Consider the following 21,466-nt stretch of genomic DNA (forward strand, 5'->3'; position numbering starts at 1 on the left):
AAAATAAAGAATTTATAAAAAAAACAATGCTTTGGGTTGGTTTTGTCTCTTTGGCTATCATTTTTTCATTTGGAAGTTTAGTGAATCTAATCACCTTTTTGACCACATTATTGTCTTCCTTATATCTTTTATAGGATGCCTCTGATTTGTCCGATTTAAATGCTTTAAATGCCCTTTTCTTATTTTTAATCTCTTGTTTTACTTCTCTACTAAGCCACATTGGTTTAAAGTTGTTTCTTTTAGGACCTTCCATCTTCCTCTTACTTTGTCATTAGTACCAACATGGACCATAACCGCTAGGTCATCCCCAGCCCCTCCCAATAATCCAACCACTCTGTCAGCAAAATGCCGGACCTGAGCACCCGGGAGACAGCAAACTGTTGAGCTGATCAGAGTGGCAGATTGCCCTACCTACTCCACTAATGATAGAGTCCCCTATCATCACAACCTGTCTAGCCTTCCTTACATTTTCATCCCCACCCGTACTAGAGGGGCTATTCCCTCAGCTGTTAGAGGGAACAGATTCCTCTAATACAGCTATTGCTGAGCTGATGCTCCCAACATCTTCACTCAAACGGGCAAATTTGCTAGTGTCACATCCTGTTCTGTTCTGCCGAGATGTCTGGCTTTGGATTCTAGTATCCAGTACTCTTTTTACAATTCTTGTTTAGTTTTTCTTGTTTTTTCTGGTTTTCTATTCCATGTCTGGTTTTCTTTATGCTGGATTTTCTGGGTTCATTCCTGTATTCTGTTCCTGGAATTCCAAGTCTCTTGGATTTCTTTTAAATGTTTGTTTTATGTTGCCACACCCGTTCCTTTTCCATGAATCCTTTTGTTTCAGTTTTTTCCTGCAGGCAGTTGCTACAAGTCCTCTGCTCTTTCTTGCAGGTAAGTGCTGTGTGTGTTTTATTATTGTTTACTCAGTCATGCATATCTAGGTAGTTAGTAACCCACCTTAATTGGGGTACTTTGACACAGTGGTGGGCTGCATACATCTATGTATGACTAAATCTCCAATGTTTTACATATATAGTACTTAGTTATGTCTCCTGTTTTGCCTTGCATATCTTGTCTTGTTTTATTTTGTCTTGTATTCCCTGTTCATGTTTCCCTTATGTCTTGTGTACATGCTCTGGGTTCTGCTTTCTGTCCTGCTCCTGTTATGGGTTCTTCTAGTCTTGTCTTGTTTTCTTGTTAGGTGCCTGTCCTAGTCTTGCCTTGTTTCTGTACTGGATACATACCTGGGAGGTCTGCATATCATCAAGCTCCTAGCTCTTGGGATCCGCAGTAGCTGCATCAGGGCCCTGGTATGTGGCCGCACAAACACTGGTGCTCAACACCAGGGGGCGTCTGGTTACCCTGTACCAAGCCCTGATGGTCCATTACCATGCTGAGACACCCTTCATCCCATGACAGCTAGGTTGCATGAAATCAGGACTAGCTAGTACTTTCCTCTTGCCTCCCCCAAAGCTTCCTCGCCCCACTGTCACCCCATCTGTCTTATCTCCTCCCACTCCACTCCCTGTCCCCTCTAAACTCTGCTCAGTGAGCAGCAGACTCCTCTCAAGATTGTCAATCTCCCTTAATGTTGCAATCTGCTTCTCGAGATCTCCAGTCTGAGCTTCCAGAGAAGTCACTCGCACACACCTCCACAGCAGTATGGACCCTGGATGGGTACATCCAGGTATGCATACATGCAACATGATGTGCATTGAGTCAAACCAGCAATCTTGCTAACACTGATTTCCTCAGTTGCAGAACAGTAAAGCAATTACCTTGCTAGTTTAAACTCCTGGTTTTCTAACTATTTTCTAACTATTTTCTAACTATTCTATATTATTCTTTTCACGGACTCCTACATTCTTGGTCAAAGCTATCTGCACTTTATTACATTTTTGGGGAGCCCAACTCTACAAAGTTCCAAGAGGAATTCACTCCATGAGAACAAATATAATTGATTTTGTCATGTTGGTGAGATTGTGTGCAGGGACATTTCAGCTTTATATATTAACGCAACTTTTTCTTCCTGCCAAGGCATTCCATGATGCTCATTATTCTTAAAATTATTATTATTTTGTAATTTGATTAGTGTTTGATCTGGACATTTAATGTTATCATTCATATAAAGGAGTATGTTAATTATGCATTACCTGCAATTATTATCAACTAGATATATGACTTTTTTAAATATACCCTATGAATTGACTGGGGTATTGTATTGCTTCTGTTGTGAGGCTTGTATCCCACCGCTTGCCACCAATTGTAGTGGAGCTCCAATACCCCGACTAGGTATCTCCGCTGTTCCTTCCTCAAAGCTGTAAGAAGTGCTGTAGTGAATATAGCCCTTTCCCTCCAGCAACTAGATGACACATAGTTCTGGGAGTCAACTGAGATTTATTGTACCACACTCTGCTTTTATGCACAGACCGCAGCATGGGTTCTCCATAGAGAAATATGCAAGTCCCTCCCAGGCGTCTCTGTGTCTGAGAGATAGTTGAGTCCAAAGCAAGATAACTCAATTATATCTCAGTTACAGGAAATAATATAGAATGACACAAAACACCCCAAAAACATATCAAAATTGTATAGGAACCCCACAAAAGTCATATCCCCTTATAGCTTGAGTCTGAGCACCCATGTTGTCAAAATAGGAACCCCACAAATGTCATATTCCCGAATAGCTTGGGTCTGAGCACCGAAGTTGTCAAAATAGCGCTCAGATCCCTTTGGTAGAATGGAATCGCCATTCGGGTAAAGTTTTGACGTGCCAACCGCAAGGTGATGTCCCAAAACAGATCCATAGAAAAAGAGGTGACGGTCGGTCTTCTTTTGGGGGCTCCTGTACAAACACCAGCAAATGCTCCCCCTGGCTTTTAGGGAGCAAATGCTCCCCCTGTTTGGTAGTTTCTCTCTCCCGAACGCCATTCTCCTAACTGTTTGGGAAGTTGAACGGGCAGTGGTACAAGGATCCCCAGCATCCGCAAGGTTGTGTAGCCGACATAGAGTTCCATACATTTGATGACCAAGTACCGCTACCTGAGTTTGGGAGACAAAATGGCTTCCACTCTTTAGACCACGTGTATTTAGATATATGAAGGCTGCCACCCAGGGAAAGCATGGGAGATAATTGTTCATTTGCGGTTAACAGCCAGGGCTGGTCAGTGCTCGAGGGTGTTTAAAAGGGGGACCACACGTATTCTGTTCAGGAACTGAACAGAGGGGCTTTGGACAGCCGTACAAAAGGGAAATAAGTAGTTTATAACTAATCCATTCCACTACACGGCTCCCCCTTAACCACAAGCTGGCATACACAGTCTGATCCTTAATGTATGAATGTCCAGGAAGTACTCATGGATCACTTTTCTAGTTCAATTTGTCAAAATAACCTGCCGACATTGCCATTCTGTTTCCCGTGGTGGTAATGGATGGTGAAATCGGTTGTAATGCCAAGCTCCACCGCAACAACCGGGCATTGTCCCCCACCATTCAGTTTAGCCATTACTTTAGGGTTGTGATCCATGAGTAAGGTGAACTGCTGTCCTTACAAATATGGCTGAAGTTTTTTCAAGGCCCACACCACTGCCAGACACTCCTTTTTGATGGCTGTGTAGCTCACCTCCCGGGTAGAAGTTTCCTGCTTAGGTAAGCTACCAAGTGTTCTCAGTTATCTTCTCTGACCTGGCTTAATACTGCTCCCAACCCAAACATTGAAGTGTCTGTGTGAAAAAAAAACTTTAGATGGATTGGGAGCACCTAAAAAATAACAAATAAAGAATAAAAAATATAAAATATAATAATAACATGTACACATATTGCAAACAAGCAATTATTTGGTTATACATATTGCAAACATGCTTCTCTTATCCAGTCTAGTACCATCCCTATGTGGACCAAAGTTCTTCCAAGTTTTCACTAATCATTACAATGTCATCCAAGTATGCACATGCATAATCTTGGAAACTATCGAGAAGTCTGTCTACCATGCGGTTGGAACATGGCTGGGGCATTTTTCATTCCGAATGGCATGACTTTAAACTGAAACAGGCTGAATGGGGTGACAAAGGCAGATTTCGGGTGGTAAGGTATTGTCCTTGAGCCATCCTATCAAGGAGCTCATCGATCCTGGACTGTCGGACGCATTTATAACCCTAAGATGGAGCATCTCATGTATCTCCTGTCTCATATTTTCCCAAACAGCTTCTGGGATTCGGTAGGGGGTCTGTTGGAGGGGTAGCTGTTCGGGAGTTTCTACCAGGTGATTGCCAGGGTATCCGGGTACATTCAAAAAGGTAGCTTCTTTCATGGCTAGAAATTGACATACCTGGATACGCTCCTGGGCATCCAGCTGTTCCTCTAGCTGAACCTCACCTTGGAGGTAAGGGAAGGGAAGATTCTCAAAGTCATTGGAGGTGGGTGCACAAATGGCCATCACATCTTCCCTTCTCTTGTATTAGGGTTTGAGCATGTGCACGTGGAGCATGCCTCTCCTCCCACTACCAGTGCAAGGGCCGATCACATAAGTGGTGTAATACCTCTGTTTTACCACTTGATATTGGCCCTGCCAGGTGGCTTGTAGCTTGTCGTGGTGGACAGGTTTTTAAACCAAAACCATTTGGCCAATTTCAAAGCTACGTCCCCTGGCGCCCCTATCATACCATTGGCACTGGCAGTTGTGCACTGCCTGGAGATTGGTTCACACATTCTAGTCAATTCCTCCAAACGGTTGTGGAGTTTTTGGAGGGGCCTGTTTGCTTGCCTCCTACCCTGTGACTATGGGCCCAGGCCCTAATTCCCTGGAACTGTTTTGGGCATGAAGCCATGTTTGCAGCCAGGCTGTAACATATTCTTCCTCACCTTGCAGTCAGTGGACCTGCATTTGCATGACTAACACTTGCAGCATGTTAATGGACACCGGCCTCTGTTGATCCACGGCTAATTATACCCCCACGTCCGCTCACGTGACTAACCGCTCGTGCACGTTTTGTGTCCCCTGACCTCTGCTAGCACCCTGACTATTCTTTGGTACGTTAGTCCGGCCATTCTAAGGCCCGGTAATATGTTACCTATTAGTCATCTGTGTAACACAATTCTACGTGCTGGATCATATAGTAATCCTGACATAGTCAAAAAGAGACTTCCATGAAATTTTTGAACCCCTGCTCTGATCTGTGTGATTTTTGGATATGTTGTTCACCCAGAACAGGGCTATCTGGGGATGTAACATTTTGGGGGTATGTTATGTTTTGGGGTACTTTATGAACTTTGTGAAATTGTGGTTTTTCTGCCTGGAGATAATTGAGTTACTTACAGGACTTTACACAATTATCTCCCAAGCAGAGGAGAGGGATTGTGTGCTGTACCTTCATGAAGTCTTGGCTCATGGGGTCTCCATAGAGACATGCACAAAATCCTCCCAGGCGTTTTTGTGTCTGAGAGATAATTCAGTCCAAAGCAGGATAACTCAATTATGTCTCAGTTACAGGAAATAATACAGGGGTGGACGGTGCTCAATGGTGTATAAACACGTATTGTGTTCGGGAACCGAACAAAAGGGAAATAAGTAGTTTATATCTAATCCATTCTGCAGTTTTAGAGCTTTCATTTTTTTGTGTTTTATTTTCTTTAACTGTTTACATTAGAGTTTAATATTTATATTCTTCAATGAATCATCCATTGTTAAAGCTAGTACTCAAACTATCAGCATTTTCTGTGTATTTGTGTTTCTTGGTCATCCAGTGGGTCAAATCCATATTCTATATTAGACCTCATTTCGAATCATCTTCTCAGGAGCCAGCCTCTCTTTAGTGTCAATCAAGAGTCTCCTAGACTGTTTCTTTTTCAAAGCCACCAAACTAGGCAAATACTGGAGAAATGTTAAAACTACCCATGGGGACACAATCTGCTATTGCTTGTTTAAGGAATCCTGCTCTATAGCTAAAGTACATTTTGTTTCTGAAGTGGAATAAGTCTAGCAAACTTCTTTCTCTCTCCCATTTGAGGCATAGTAAATATTTCTAAGGTAAATAAAATTGTCAACTTCATTTTTTTATTTACTGGACCAAAACATTTTCTAGGTTTGCTTAAACAAATAATAAATAGAATGAGCCTTAACTAATTAATTGGTGGCCAGTGGGTCTCTTCCATATCGACCTATATATTGCTTGCACCCCTTAAAGTGATTATTATAATGCAAACCTGTTTATGGGAAAAATTAATACCCATATAAAATGCAAAATGTTAGTTTAAACTTGGATAAGAAAACAGAAATCTATAAAATCAGAGAGAAGGGAATTGGAAATAGAAGCACCATGCTTAGTAAATTTAGAGCTAGATATTGATATGTTTTAGAAATGTTGACAACCCAAATATCCCAAAGCACACAGGTCCATAGCTATATCCAGCACCCATTGAAATTCATTCCACTACACTGTATAAAAGGAGGGAGATCATTTCGATTCATTACAATAGGAGATTCAAACTGCAAGTGGCATTATCCTGACCATCACTGAATCCTGGATCTGTGATACGGTGTTTGTTTTTGATACATTACTATGTCTAAAGTAATAATGCTGCTTCATATATCTGGATCAGATGTGGTTAAAGTGCTATGGTTTATGCTGTTCCGATGTGTAATTTCTGCAATGCGGAGCTCAGCGATGACGTGTGACTTGATAATGACACCCTGGTTGGAGGACTTTCAATATTTCCAGGATGGAGACATTGTTATTGGAGGAGTGTTAAGTGTGAATGTTTATCTTTCTCATAATTTCATAATGCCTTATATAGCTGATCGTATGCTGTGTGCTAAGTAAGTGCTTCATTCTTTTCATACTTCAGTCTTTTCTTACTGTCATCTTCTATTTAACAGGTATCAGACACCTTAAATTCATTTCTCCTTCCAATATCTGTACCTCTGCCCCTCTCTATGCCCTAATTTTGCCAGTTACCACTTTCATGACAGATGATATTCTAGACATTTACTCTGTAATAAAAAAATTATATGGCAGGATAGGTCATGCGATTATCCAAGAACTGTCAGGTATTATTAAACAATCAAACCAGCTGTGAATCCCTCTACTTTAACAAACCATATACAAAGAAATAATAAAGGAAGGGATATTCTCCAAAAACGAATAATTTGATGCAATACCTTGCTAGTAGATCTTTCAATGTGACATAAAATATAGTGCTACACTTAAAGTATACTTTGGGGTCACGAATCCATATATTGAATATGTAAAAGTGATTATAAAAAATACTACATTAAAAAAAGAATCTATATTGATCTCAGCTCACACTTAATAGAGGCACATCTATCTCTATAATGGTGGCTTGATGGTACAATCCTCAGCTAGAGATGAGTTTGGGTTTAGCACATAATTTAAGAGATGCAATGTCTGAGAGGTATATGTAAAAAACATTAGTAGATATTTCATGGTGAAGTATGTACAGAACATTAAACTATAAAAAAAAAAAACATATGTTGATGCACTCACATTTATATGATCCTCCTTATTGCAATATAACATAGAGTGAATATTCTTCCCAGAAGTAGAATATATGGATACAAAATAAGTAAAAATACTTCAGATATATATGAAAATACATTAAAAATTGATGGGCTGCTTACAATTTTCCAAACAGAGAACTGAAATTAATATAGGTGATATATTATCCACCAAGGACAACACAAAGAGTAGCCATGCAAGCTTATAAGGGGGATAAAGATCAATCATTTATTCAAAGCGAAACAAGCAAGTTTACTGAAATATATTTCTCCACATTTCCCCGCACACAGAGGTGCTATCATAATTTAAACAATGATATGTAGAGTGTCTCTTAAATACTTGATTTGAATTACGATTATCCTGGCCAAGCTTACAAACAAGCATGGTTTCTGTAATGTTTTAATGCTATAGTGCTCATAATGCTGAAGTCCCCCTTTACCATCCCACAGTAAGTAGTCAAACCATTTTAGCCCCCTAGGTGCCCACATCACATCCAGTTTTCTTCTGCATGACACAATCTGTATTGATAGAATAAAACACAGCCAATAAAGGATCAGGACCTTCACAAGCCTCTGCTATTGTGTACATAGTTTATACTAAGTGACCCATAGGTTGAGGAGGCGGTGACCGTGGCGGTGTAGGTGGAAGCGGCGGTGGAGAAGGAGGTAGCCAACACTGTTTTTCTACAAATATATATTTTTTTATTTTAATTGGGGTAGCCCCCAAAATATTGGGACATATAAAAAAGAAACATTTGCGGCCTGCATTGCATTTCTTGCAGTCCTGATGCATGGAGAAATGCTCAACTCCCGATGCCTGGAGTAAAGGCCTTCACAAGCCTCGGCTATTGTGTACATAGTTTATACTAAGTGACCCATAGGTTGAGGAGGCAGTGACCATGGGGGTGTAGGTGAAGGCAGCGGTGGAGGAGGAGGAGGTAGCCAACACTGTTTTATATATATATATATATATATATATATATATATATATATATTATTTTAATTGGAGTAGCCCCCAAAATATTGGGACATATAAAAAAAGAAACATTTGCGGCCTGCGGTGCATTTCTTGCTGTCCTGATGCATGGAGAAATGCTCAACTCCTGATGCATGGAAAAAAGGCCTTCACAAGCCACTGCTATTGTGTACATAGTTTATACTAAGTGACCCATAGGTTGAGGAGGCGGTGACCGTGGCGGTGTAGGTGGAAGCAGCATTGGAGGAGGAGGATGAGGTAGCCAACACTGTTTTTTATATATATATATATTTTTTAATATTTAGGTAGCCCCCAAAATATTGGGACATATAAAAATAAAGAAACATTTGCGGCCTGCGGTGCATTTCTTGCAGTCCTGATGCATGGAGACATTATTAACTCCTGATGCATGGAGAAAAGGCTTTCACAAGCCTCTGCTAATGTGTACCTAGTTTATACTAAGTGACCCATAGGTTGAGGAGGAGGTGACCATGGCGGTGTAGGTGGAAGCAGTGGTGGAGGAGGAGGATGAGGTAGCCAACACTGTTATTTATTTATATTATTTTATTTGTTTTTCAGCAGAAATTACATCGGAAAAGCGACATTATACAATAACAAGCTTTTAAGTGTTGTACATATTTAAGATGAACAGTCAATGATTAACAGTAACATGAGCTACATAAACATTGTCACATTTGTTGTCGGAATATTCCTTTACATAGGAAACTGAATAGTGCAGTTTAACGGTTTAACTATCGCATTGTCAGTAATCATCACAGCGATTTTACATAGGACTTTACATAGGAAACTAAATAGTTCAGTTTAACGGTTTAACTATCACATTGTCAGTAATCGTCTCAGCGATTGTGTTAGATAAAGCATCTCCGGACCTGTGGGAGTTTTATTTTAGGTATCACTATACTGGGACGAATCAATCCCCTTGCCTATCTGCCTTATTTAGAAAATCATTCCAAGGTCCCCATATACGGTGGAATGTTTTGAGGTTTTTAGTTGTGGCGAAAGTAAGCTCCTCCATTTGTTTTATTCCTTATACCTTATTAAACCATTCTCTAACAGAGGGGGGTTGCGCCTGTTTCCATTGTATTGGTATTAGCAGATTTGCTGCCGTGAGTAGGTGTGTAATGAGTGATAAAGTGTGTTTCTTTATACCTGGGGGTGGGAGAAGGAACAGTACATATTCCGGGGAGAACGGTATATTTATTCCTGTGGCACTGTTAATGAGCTTAATAATTTGTTTCCAAAAGGCTTGTATGTGAGTGCATTCCCACCATACGTGCGCGGGATGAGCATTGGGTTGCTGGCATCTCCAGCATGTGTGCTGTGTCGTCGTGTATATTTTGTGTATTTTGGCTGGGGTATAGTGCCAATGGGATAGTCTCTTATAGTTTCCCTCCTGTGTATTTACGCAGGTGGATGTTTTGTGGGTTCTCAAGAATATTTGTCTCCATTGGGTATTGGAAATATCTAATTGCATTTCATTACACCATTTCCCCACATAAGCGGGCAAGTCCTTTTCCCGGGGTCTAAGCAGTAGTTTGTACATTGTGGAGAGCACGTTTCTTTTCAGTTTGTGTTCGGAGCACAGCTGTCAAAATTTGTGAGATCTCTCTCTCCTTTTGGTAGGAGTTGCATAATTTGGATAAAGTGAGTTAGTTGGGCGTAGTGTAACTGCTGTATCCCTGACGGAGTCTGTGAAGCAGCTAAAATATAAATTGTTCTTAGGTGACCATCTTTTGCCACCTCCCTTAGTTGGACGTACTCTTTCTTCTGGTTTGAGTTTAATAGTTTGCCCGTCTTACCCAGCTCATAATGGGGGTTATGGGTAATTGGGTATAGTGGTGATGGGAAGCTAGACAGGTTTTCGCTGGTGTGTAGGGATTACCATACCTTGATAGTGGCCTCTATTGTGGGATGATGTTTGTGTCGTATGAAATGAAGAGATGTCTTATGCCAGGGCAACGTCTGTATAGGGGATTCTAGGAATGAGTTTTCTATAATTGTCCATTGGTGGGGTGAGGGTACCTTAGTCCACTCGTAAATTCTGGCTAGGTGTATAGCTTTGTGATATAATTCCAAGTCTGGGAGGCCCACTCCCCCTCTTTTGCGGGGAGTCGTCATGGTAGAGTGTGCCAGTCTGGGGTGGGTATGTGACCAGATGAAAGTTGTGATGTTTTTACGCACCGTATCAAAGAATGTCTTTGGGATAGCTATGGGTAGAGTTTGGCGAGGGTACAGTAGCCTTGGGAGCACATTCATTTTAATTATGTTAACCCTGCAAAACCAACCGAAGCCCGGTCTGTGCCATTTAATCAGGTCTGCAGAGAACGCTTTTAAGATTGGGAGGAAGTTTAGTTTGTATATGTGTTCTAATTTAAGTGGAAGGTGTACCCCTAGGTATTTGATAGACTTACTAGCCCAGCTGAAGGAGAATAAGGTCTTGATTTGCATCTCTAGTTCTGGTTTGATAAGTAATGGGAGGATTTCGCATTTGGTAAGGTGGCCTTAAAGTTGGAGACCATACTGTAGATCTCCATTTCCCTGAGAATTTGAGGAAGTGAGTGAAGAGGGTCCGCCACTGTGAACAAAAGAACATCTGCAAACGCAGAGACCTTATATTCTGTGTTGTTGACAGAGAATCCCTTTATCTGATGTTATCTCTTATCCCTTGTAGGAACGGTTCTAGCACTAGAATGAAAATTAGTGGCGAGAGAGGACAGCCCTGTCTCGTTCCATTTCGGATTTGGACCGTGACAGATAGTTGGCCATTTATTCTCAGTTTAGCTGTGGGGGAGGAGTATATAGCGTCAAGCCACTCCAGCCATCTGTCCCCAAAACCCAAGCCTCTCATCGTGGCCAGCAAAAAGGACCAGTCCACTCTGTAAAAAGCCTTCTCGGCATCTATCGACAAAAGTAGACTGGGGGAGGCTTTGTGTGTGGTCCTTGCCCAGTGTATCAGATTGATAAGCTTTGTGGTGTTGTTCTTCGCCTCTCTACTAGGTACAAAGCCCGCTTGATCCTCCTGTATAAGATCCGTGAGTAGGGGCTTTAATCTAGTGGCCAGTATCTTGGTGAATATCTTCAGGTCTAAGTTTATTAGCGAAATGGGTCTATAGCTCCCGCAGTTAGACAGGTCATTTCCCTCTTTGGGAATCAGTGCTATGTGAGCTTCTAATGCAGAGTGTGGGATAGTGTTTTCCAGGTCTCTTGTGTTAAAGGCTCTAAGGAATGGCTGTAACAAGTCTTGGGACAATGTTTTATAATATCTGCCCATAAAGCCATCCGGGCCTGGGCTTTTCCCTAAAGGTAACTGTTTTATAGCGTGTCTGAGTTCCTCCTCTGAGATGGGATCATCTAAGAAATGTCTCATATTAGGTGTTATGGTCCGCTTAATCCTCTCTTGGAGGAATTTTTGTATGTCTGCGGGGTCAGGGGGGGGGAGTCTCTGAGGTTATAGAGTCCTGTATAATAGTTTGTAAAGGCTTTCAAAACCTCTGGCATCTTCTGAGAGATTGTCCCATCATGTAGCTTAATTTCTGACACAAAGGTTGAAGGCCTCTCTTGTCTTAGGGCTTGGGCCAACAGCTTACAACTTTTTCCTCCTTGTTTGTAATATGTGTGTTTAGTTAACCTAATTTTCCTTTTTGCATGGAGTTGTAGCGTGGTGGTAAGTTCTGATCTTTTTGTATTTTATATGTCATGATTTACAGGTCTCTGGTGTGCTGGTCCTCTAGTTTTTTAATCTCCTCTAATAGGTTGTTCACTCTGCTCTCTCTTTGGTGTCTGTGGTCTGATGCCAACTTTATAAGTATCCCTCTCATGACACACTTGTGTGCTTCCCAAACTATAGCTGGGGCAGTGTCTTGCTGTTCATTCTCTGAGAAGTAGTTTCTCAAGTGTTCCTGTATGGTTTCTATGTAGGTAGAGTTATTTAGGAGAAGGTAATTTAATCTCCAGTGGGGGCGCATCTCTGGGACTGAAGGGATCGTGAGGTCCACCGAAAGGGGAGCGTGGTCTGACCACGTTATCTGACCATACGATGCGCTTTTGAGTAGGGGTAGGTGCTTGTGATGAAGAAACAATGTATCTATTTAGGAGTAACTACCCGTTGGTGGGGAGTAAAAGGAATAATCTTTTTTCGTCGGGTGGAGGGTCCTCCAGCTATCGTATAGTCTGGCTTCATGTAAGATAGTGCGAAATATCTTGCGCGCCGGGGTTAAATAGTCGCTGTGGGTAGAGGTGGAGTCCAATTCGCTGTCTAGGGTTATGTTAATGTCACCCCCTATAAACAGTATGCCTTCCTGAAAATGGGAGAGTTTATTCAGGATCTTCGTCATTGCCTGGCATTGTTTCTTATTGGGGAGGTATAGGTTCACTAGCGTGACTTTCACATTCCCTATTTTCCCTTTCACAAAATATATATCTCCCTGCCTCATCTTGAAGTTGGTCGTTGAATTGAAAAAGGAGTTAGTGACTTATTAATATCGCTACTCCCCTGGCCTTTGCCCCAACGTAGTGGCTAAAATAGCCTTTGGGATACCTACGGCTTCTGAGTGTTGGGGCCTTGTCTTTCCTGAAATGGATCTCCTGAATATACACTATGTCAGCTTTGTGTCTCTAGAAGTCTGCTAGAGCTAGCGCTCTTTTTTCAGGTGTATTTAACCCTTTTGCGTTTTGTGAGTGAAAGCGGATGGATGTCATGATGAACCAGGTCAGAGTGTTGCTGTCTCACTAATTATTGTGTGGGGTTTTTTCGTACCCAACGTGTGATGTAACGTTTTTATGGTCTGCAGCACTATATCTTTTGATAACTATGACTATTAAGGTCCTATCAGGTTGTTTTGGTTAAATGACTAGCGTTCTGACAACTGTGTGAACTAATATTCGAACAGTACAACTGATAATTAAGAATAACGGTAATATTAACAGTTTACACCCGAATCTTGGTGTGAAGTTTTTGTGAGTAGGGTCTAGAGTTTAGTAAATCGCAGGAGTAATCTATCCATTTGGAGTGGGTCCTCTGACCTATTTACTTAACAGGGAGACGACTGTTCCCTGAAGGGGAGGGGGAGGGGGGTAATAAGGATGGGGCGAACAAGTTCTCTCTCTGTGGTGGAGAGGAACAACTGTCTGTGAGGGTTTGTGACCTATGTACAAGCCCATTAGGCAAATCCACTTTTATATTCTGGATACTTTAGGAGACTTTGAGCATGAAGTTAAGAGATTGGGTTTGTTATCTGTGTGTCGAAGGGGAGAGAGAATGTTTTTATGCATTGTAAACGTAAGGAGAATGAAAGACCTAGGGGGTATCTCTAAATATATCAATACACCTTAATATTAATATCAGCATCCTGTCTCGTACAAAATAGATATTTTCCCTTTATATTCCTTTTATATCATCTATTTATCGCTAGAAAATTGGACTTGAAGGTTGTTGATTTTTGGGGAAGTGGGCGTACCGGGACCCTTGTACCATTATTACAGTGGCTATATAAACATATAGACTATCCGTCTGGGCAGATGGGATTTTACTACTAACGGTACGATACTTTAGGTATCCCATGTTCATACTTGCAGCTTACAACCATGGTACTGAGAAAATTTAATTCACCTCCTGAAAGATAAGTAGTATAATACACATTGTCATTCTACAAGTATATGACCTGTCTGCGGATATCAGGAGAGGGTGGTTGATGAAGTGTCCCCTTTTTTTTTTTTTAACTAATCTGTCGAGTTCGCCCCTCATCTGTATTGTCCATTCAAGCCTTGTGGTTGCCGTCTAGCTAGTGAGAGAAACCTTTGGTCCGGTCTCTTCTTCTTCAAAGGTGTATATCCTCCCTGCCTTTGTGGGAGGGGAATATTTGACTGGTTGGCAAGAGGCTGATTCCAGTCCATAACCTGTGTGTCTGGTAATTCCATAGCTCTAAGAAATGGGCTACGTCTAGGTAAGAGGCGATGGTGTGTAAGGTACCTTTGTGGTACACTATGAGAGCGAAGGGGAATCCCCATCTATATTTGATGTTTCGCTGCCTCAGCAATTCCGTGACTGGCTTTAGCAATCTCCTGGCTTGAAGTGTGCACCAGGAAAGGTCAGGGTAGATCTGTATCTGGATACCATGGAACAGTAGGGGTTGGGATGTCTCCCTCAGATTTCTCAGTAGTTCATCTTTAACCATGAAGTAGTGTAATCTGCAGATCACGTCTCTGGGAGCATCAGGTGTCCTCTGTCCATGAGGATTATATTGTCCACTGGCTTCTCTAGAATTAAATTAAAAAGCTATGTGAGCATTACAGGGATATATTCTCCTTGGTTTTCAGGTAGACCACGTGTTCTCAAATTATTTCATCTGCCGCGGTTGTCCAGGTCATCCACATATCTTTGTAATCCTGCTAGCGCTAGTGATTGGGAATCTATTGTGGATGATAGATTGGTGATTTGGGCCTGAATAACATCCCTCTCTTCCTCCATATTGGTCATCCTCTGATTCACTTGTTGAACTTCTGGCTCTATCTTTTCCACTTTGATTTGGAATGTTGTTTCCAGCTTACCTAGCATGCATGCCAGATCTGTTTTCGATGGCAGAGATTTCAGTATCTCTCTGATGTCATCCTCTCTCCCTGTGTCTTGGGATCTGCCCGACATGTCAGAGGGCACTGGGCTGGCCGGCTCTATCTCCATAGCGCCGCCATTTTGTTTATCCCGGCTCCGGCCTCGTGGTCTGCAGTTTCTTTGAAAGGAGCTCTCTCAGTACACTTCTATGCAGCTCCGCGGTTGGCCACGCCCCCCCGCCAACACTATTTTTTTTTTTTTTTTTTTTTTTTAATTGTGGTAACCCACAAAATATTGGGACATACAACAAAATAAACATTTGCGGCCTGTGGTGCATTTCTTGCAGTCCTGATGCATGGAGAAATGCTCAACTCCTGATGCATGGAGAAAAGGCCTTCACAAGCCTCTGCTAATGTGTACCTAGTTTATACTAAGTGACCCATAGGTTGAGGAGGCGGTAACCATGGCGGTGGAGGAGGAGGATGAGGTAGTCAACACTGTTTTTATATATATATATATGCTTTATACTGCTTACTTCAGATATTCAAGAAACACCAAGTCTTGTAATCATACGGTGGACCCAAATTTAATTTAAGCTTATGCATAGGTGGCATCTAGTTCCTTTCTAATAGATGCTGGAGGTGTGGAATCAAGGAAGGCTCTCTTCAGCACATTTGGTGGGAATATGAATTAATTAAACCCTTATGGTTATTAGTATTTGATCATTTAAATTTACTTACTAAACTCAAACTAGAAAAAAGGTCAGAAACTGTTTTACTCCTACGAAACTATACAGAGTCTGTAAGCTAGAAACAATGATAATTATACATTTTTTGTTGCTTCAAAGAATCTAATATATAAAAACTGAGAAACTAACCCAGTAACCTGGTCACAGCTACAAAATCAAGTCTTATATCAACTCCAAATGGAGAAAGGCCTCAGATGGATAAATCCTTCTGCCATCACCAGAAGTAATGATGTCCAAAAGTGGTGGAACTATCTTCAAAGACAATATTTTCCTTATCTATTCACTCACTTATCTTTTTTTATTGTTTTCATTTCTCAGGATATGTCTTTCTTGTGGTTCGCAACTCTCTTGTCTTGTATAAGTGTAATATTAAGCTGGCAAACTAATAACATACTGAATATTGTGTTTGTATATGTTCTTGTTATAATGTTTAAAAAAATCTCAATAAAGATTATTAAAAAAATGTGTTTTACTGCAATATTGCTAAATTTTCAGCAATAATGTCAGGGGTGCACTATATAGAGCCTTTTATCATGGTTTACTCTGATATGGTAACTTAGACTTAGAATTTATCTTAACATAGTTTAATGGATTAAGGTGAGATAAAACATTATTAATCAAACTTATATTTTATCAGACTTACATAGTTCCCTTTTGTGCAGTGCAAGACTCCCAGATCATTATTGCTCCCTCACTCAAGTTTAAAGCATTTGCCCATTCCAAATCTGAAGACTCCTATGCTATATCTTTGTTTTTGCTTTTCATGAAAGAATTTTGAGAAATGAAAAAAAAAATGCTTAAAAATAACTTGATTTTTTTCTCTGGTGTTAGAAACAAGCATTGCAGAAGACTTTAATATTATGGTTTTATATGGTGATATGTTCATTTCATATGTGGATGCTACCTTATAATAGAGAGAAGAAATAAAATTATTATTCATATTATCTTATATTCATAGACCAGTTGCTCTCAAGTATAAAAACCTCTTGACCTTCCTTCTTGCTATTGAAGAAATTAACTACGATCCACATATTCTCCCTAATATCACTCTGGGATATCATGTGTATGATTCATGCTCCAATGAAATGAAGGCTGTGAAGAGTGTCCTACAGATCTTATCTGGACCAGGAAAGCCTGTTCCTAATTACTCCTGCACTGAAGGAGGGAAGCTTGCTGGGGTTATTGGAGATCAGAATTCTATTACAACTATACCAATAGCCCAAATACTGGGGCTTTATGGATACTCACAAGTGAGTAAAGCAGTTCAGATCTAAGTTATTATATATGGAAGTAATGAAACAGGAAAACACACATTTAGACGGAAATAAGGTTGCTTATGAACAATATTGGTTTTCCTGAAACACTGCACCATTTTTTAGTGGAGGGAGTCAACAAAGTTAAGTTCATCATGTGTTGATGTGAAAAAATGGCTACATTATTGCCTGGCATAATGGCTATGCAATGTTAGTCATTTTCGCAACGACAATTCTGAGTTGACAAAATCAGATTATTTTATTTCTGAATTCAAAAGAAAAAAACAAAAATTAGCAAGTGAGAGAATTTAATTTTAAAATCATCAACTGTAATCCTTTTACTTTTACTTTTACTTTTCCTATCTTATATTATGAAAAATTGGGAGGAGGAGTCATTTCAAGGTCAAATTTTATCCAAAAACACAAGGATCAAGCTAGTGGGCAATTGACCACCTCTCAACACCCTGACAAAAAAATCTTAACAACCAGTGTGCCTTCAAGGTGAGGGAGGCATCCTGGCCACTCCATAAACTGTTGATAAAGATCACATACCAATCTAAAAACCTTAGCCAGATGGTAGCACACATGAATAGTACTTTGAATGTAACATTTTCTTGCTGAGAATTAATCATTAGGAAATAACTGATTGAGTGGCTAGGGGTTGTATCATGTGATTAAAGGTCTCCCCTTCCATCTTGGAAAAGCAAGATACCCCTACAGTGATCAGTGGGGCAATAAGGTGGTGAGTTTGTTAGCTTGCTGTTTTGACATGCCCCTGGCATGATATCCAACAAAGTGATGTGGCAAACATGTCACAGGGATGATGTGGTCTGAGAGTCCATTGGTCTCTGTCAACTACGCTCAACATCAACCTTCCTGTGCTTAAGTGTGCTATTAGTGTTCTTATAGTGGCTGCTAGTGGCACAGAATCAGATAAAACACCAATGGGCATGCTGCCCTAGTACATTCTCTTTCTGCTTCTTCAATAATAAAGACTTATGGTCTCTTTGCTTTATATCCGTTGCTTTATAATAGCACTAGTGAGATCACTCTTCACTCTTCCCTTACCTCTTCCATTGTCACACAATTTTTTCTTCTTGAAAACTGTCAAATTAATATCAAAGTTTGTCTTGTGACTGGATAAGATGCAGGTGGATTTGCATCATTAGAAGCTCAATATACTAGCCTCTACACTAGCACTTTGTCAACTAATTATAATGGAATAGGAGATGGCAGTGTTACTTACAATCTTACGGGTAAGCTACGCCTGAAATCAGTATGAAATAAAGTTCCAACTGTTTGCATTAAATAGGTGATTCTACTGCAGATAGAGATGGACAGATTGGTGAGTACACAGTAGATGCAGAAAATAGTGGACTGCTATATCTGCTCTATGGACTCTCCTCTTCTAATTCCTCTTATAGTTGATTTCCTCCTGGGACAGACATAACCACATTTCTGAAATAATGAGTGAAAGAGTGATATCATCATCAAGAGATTCCTCACCATCACTACCACCAGACATTGCAGAAACCATTTTGGTACTCTGGTCTGACTTTCAAAGACTTTGAAAGGCATTCAAAAGGTGCATGACGAGAGGGGAAGATTTTATCAAGAGGATTGGCAAAGCCGAGATGAGATGGATTTTTGAATTAAACACTCTAATGCCATATGGACTTAATAACAATTTTGAAATCTGCCATTTTTTTTTAGATATATTTTAAATATTTTTTTATATTTTACATATTTATATTTTTCTGTACATATTTACATAACCTTATACTTGGCATGATGAAGTGTGTGAAATATCCATCTCATCTCGGTAGACTGACCTATGTCCCATTATTTTAACTGTATTAGTGATAACTGTTTATATATATAAACGATTGGTGAGTACATTTTCTTATTTCCTATATATATAACTTTGTAGCTAGGTACATGGACCTTGAGAAAGACCCGAACGGGTCGAAACATCGGCTATTTTTTAATGCTATACCTATTGGAATAAACTACCCCTTTTTTCATCTACCAAGTCCTTGGAGTGCATCTCTTTATTTCTGTTTATATATTTTCAACGTGGGATTGCACCCAGGCTAAATTGAACTATACACATGAAAGGGTGAGTGCCAAGAAACACTGTTTGTATATATATATATATATATATATATATATATATATATTGTTACGACACTCACCGCCAGGTAGGTAAATCCGCCGTTTAGTAGATAATCCCTTTTATACAGAAATGCAATGTTTAATCCAGCCGACCGTCAAACTCCCAAACGGAGCATACGAACACCGCAACTCCCGATCAGCAATCCAGTCGAACTCCTTCCACAGCTAAAAATAACGAAAGCGCTGTTCCAATAGTAATTCCCCTTCCCCACAAACGAGACAGAAGCTCCGTATTGAGGGTCAAACAAGATCTGTTTTACTGTGGGCTACCCGCCCGTATTTATGCGGGTCTTCCACTTGGTGGACACTCCCCTAGGGGACCAAATGGAAGACAGTAATTACAGTAGGACAGAAGTACAGTTCAGACAGACTTCTCCCATAATGCATTATGTTTCCCTCCCCTCTGCCCTGGAGATAATTGGGAAGTAATGCAATTATCTCCAGGACAAAGGCACATCTCCATTTTAAACATAAACACAGAAAGTACATAAAAATATATAACTTTATAATAACCGAATATTCTACATTCGTATCACATATCCCCAGATAGCCGGGATCTGAGGGCATATTATTGACGAATAGCGCTCAGATCCTATGCGTATAGTCCAATCGCCATGGAGTCAAAGTTCGTACAGTCCTTCGGTATGCGATTGACTCCATGGGAAGGCTACCTGGGTTCAGTACTTTCGTATGCAGCAAAACTACCGAACAGCCGGTGTTCGTACGGGCTCGTCGAGACAGCTAAGCGACTCGTTGGTTCAGCGGTGTTCGGCAGCACGAGTGTCCGTTTTTAGTTCCATGAAATCCGTGCCGAACACCGCTGGGCTTTCGTGCGTTTTAAAATGGCCGCTGCCTCGTGGTCGACATACAAACGACGGCCACCCTGAAGTCGGTCTAATTGAGAAGTGTCTGCGGTTAACCACAACGTTCTAATTGGGATCAAGAGGTTAACCAGCAGCACACTTCTTATTCTGGGTGGCCATCCGTTCGGCAGCTTTGTTCGGTCAAAATAGTCGTTCGTACGGTTGGGCTATTGGAAACAGTCATTATATGCACAGACAGCCAAACAGACGAATCCAATATAACAGACAACCGGATGGTTTTGTCACATATATAATGTCATGTAATTTTATGTTATGATTCTGAATTATACTTATGTATTTTCTCTTTCTTCCTATCTTAGTAGGAATTTTGGAATGTGGTTTATTCATTATATGCATTTTAATATGTAGATTAATTGCTAAATGTTTGTTTTTATTGGGTGTATATTATATGTTATACATTGCATCTATGTGAGGGCACTTTAGGTGTTAAATACTCCTGTGCAGCATTGATCAGAGTCTGGATATCTATATGTAAATTTTGGACCTACTGAAGGACCAATCAGACCTTCAAACTGATGGCACTGCTTTGCCCTTAAAAGTTCCATTATCAAAGATGGTGTGCATTACCAATCAGGTCCTGACGAAGCCGTAGGCGAAACGCATAGACGTGTGGAGTGACGCCAGATGGTGAGCGAAGACAATAAAGTCTGCGGCAGATTTTCATTGCTAAACTGAAGTGTTCCAGAGATGGAGCTGCACAGCGGGAGGCTTGACTGAGACTATATCTCATACACTGACCGAGCTTTCGTGAGTAGCGGCGGATGTGCTGCATATACTTTTTGTTATTTGCCAGCTTTTTATTTTATATTAAATCTTTCTCTTATTTTATCTTACACTAGGTTAGGGGTTGTTTGCAGATAGTCTTCACTATTGCAACATTTAATAGGTCTGCTCTCTCATCAAACCTCTCACTTTAGGCTGCTACATGCTGCTTCATTTTACTTGAAACTGTACCAAGGGTTTCTTCCCCATTTTTGGGAGGTTTAGGTTACTTATCTTGGAAAAAAAAATCTAAAAATATAAATGAGGGATTGATAGTATTCTGCTTAGTAAATATCTTGAGCATAAATTTATCCCACGTGGTTTAATATTTGATAAGAAGCCATTCTTTGATGATGACATATTGCTTGAAGACGAACGGCTTGAGGCACTTGATAATTGCTCATTTGTATTAATGGGCATTTTCGTCAAATTTAGGACATCCAGAACCCAATCCAAATAAAACTGAAGAACTCCAGAGGAATATCAGCTCCTCAGATGAGGTGGATACTATTTCTAAATTAGACAGCATTATCAATTAATGCTTGACCAAATTTGAGAAAGATTTGGTGGCTCATAAAAACTCTCAATTTCTC

The 21,466-nt window shown here is 40.4% G+C and overlaps 1 protein-coding gene across 1 annotated transcript in view; it reads left to right on the top strand.

The window, feature by feature from the left end:
- Positions 1-6,656: 6,656 nt before the first annotated feature.
- The window catches only part of LOC134615259 (vomeronasal type-2 receptor 26-like), a 93,273-nt gene continuing 78,463 nt past the window's right edge, over positions 6,657-21,466 (top strand). The window contains exons 1-3 of the mRNA XM_063459747.1: positions 6,657-6,808; positions 16,758-17,049; positions 18,477-18,593. Coding sequence (XP_063315817.1) covers positions 6,657-6,808; positions 16,758-17,049; positions 18,477-18,593 — 561 coding nt within the window. The remainder of the gene's footprint in view (positions 6,809-16,757; positions 17,050-18,476; positions 18,594-21,466) is intronic.

This window comes from Pelobates fuscus, chromosome 6 (genome assembly GCF_036172605.1).
Source record: "Pelobates fuscus isolate aPelFus1 chromosome 6, aPelFus1.pri, whole genome shotgun sequence".
Lineage (NCBI taxonomy): Eukaryota > Metazoa > Chordata > Amphibia > Anura > Pelobatidae > Pelobates > Pelobates fuscus.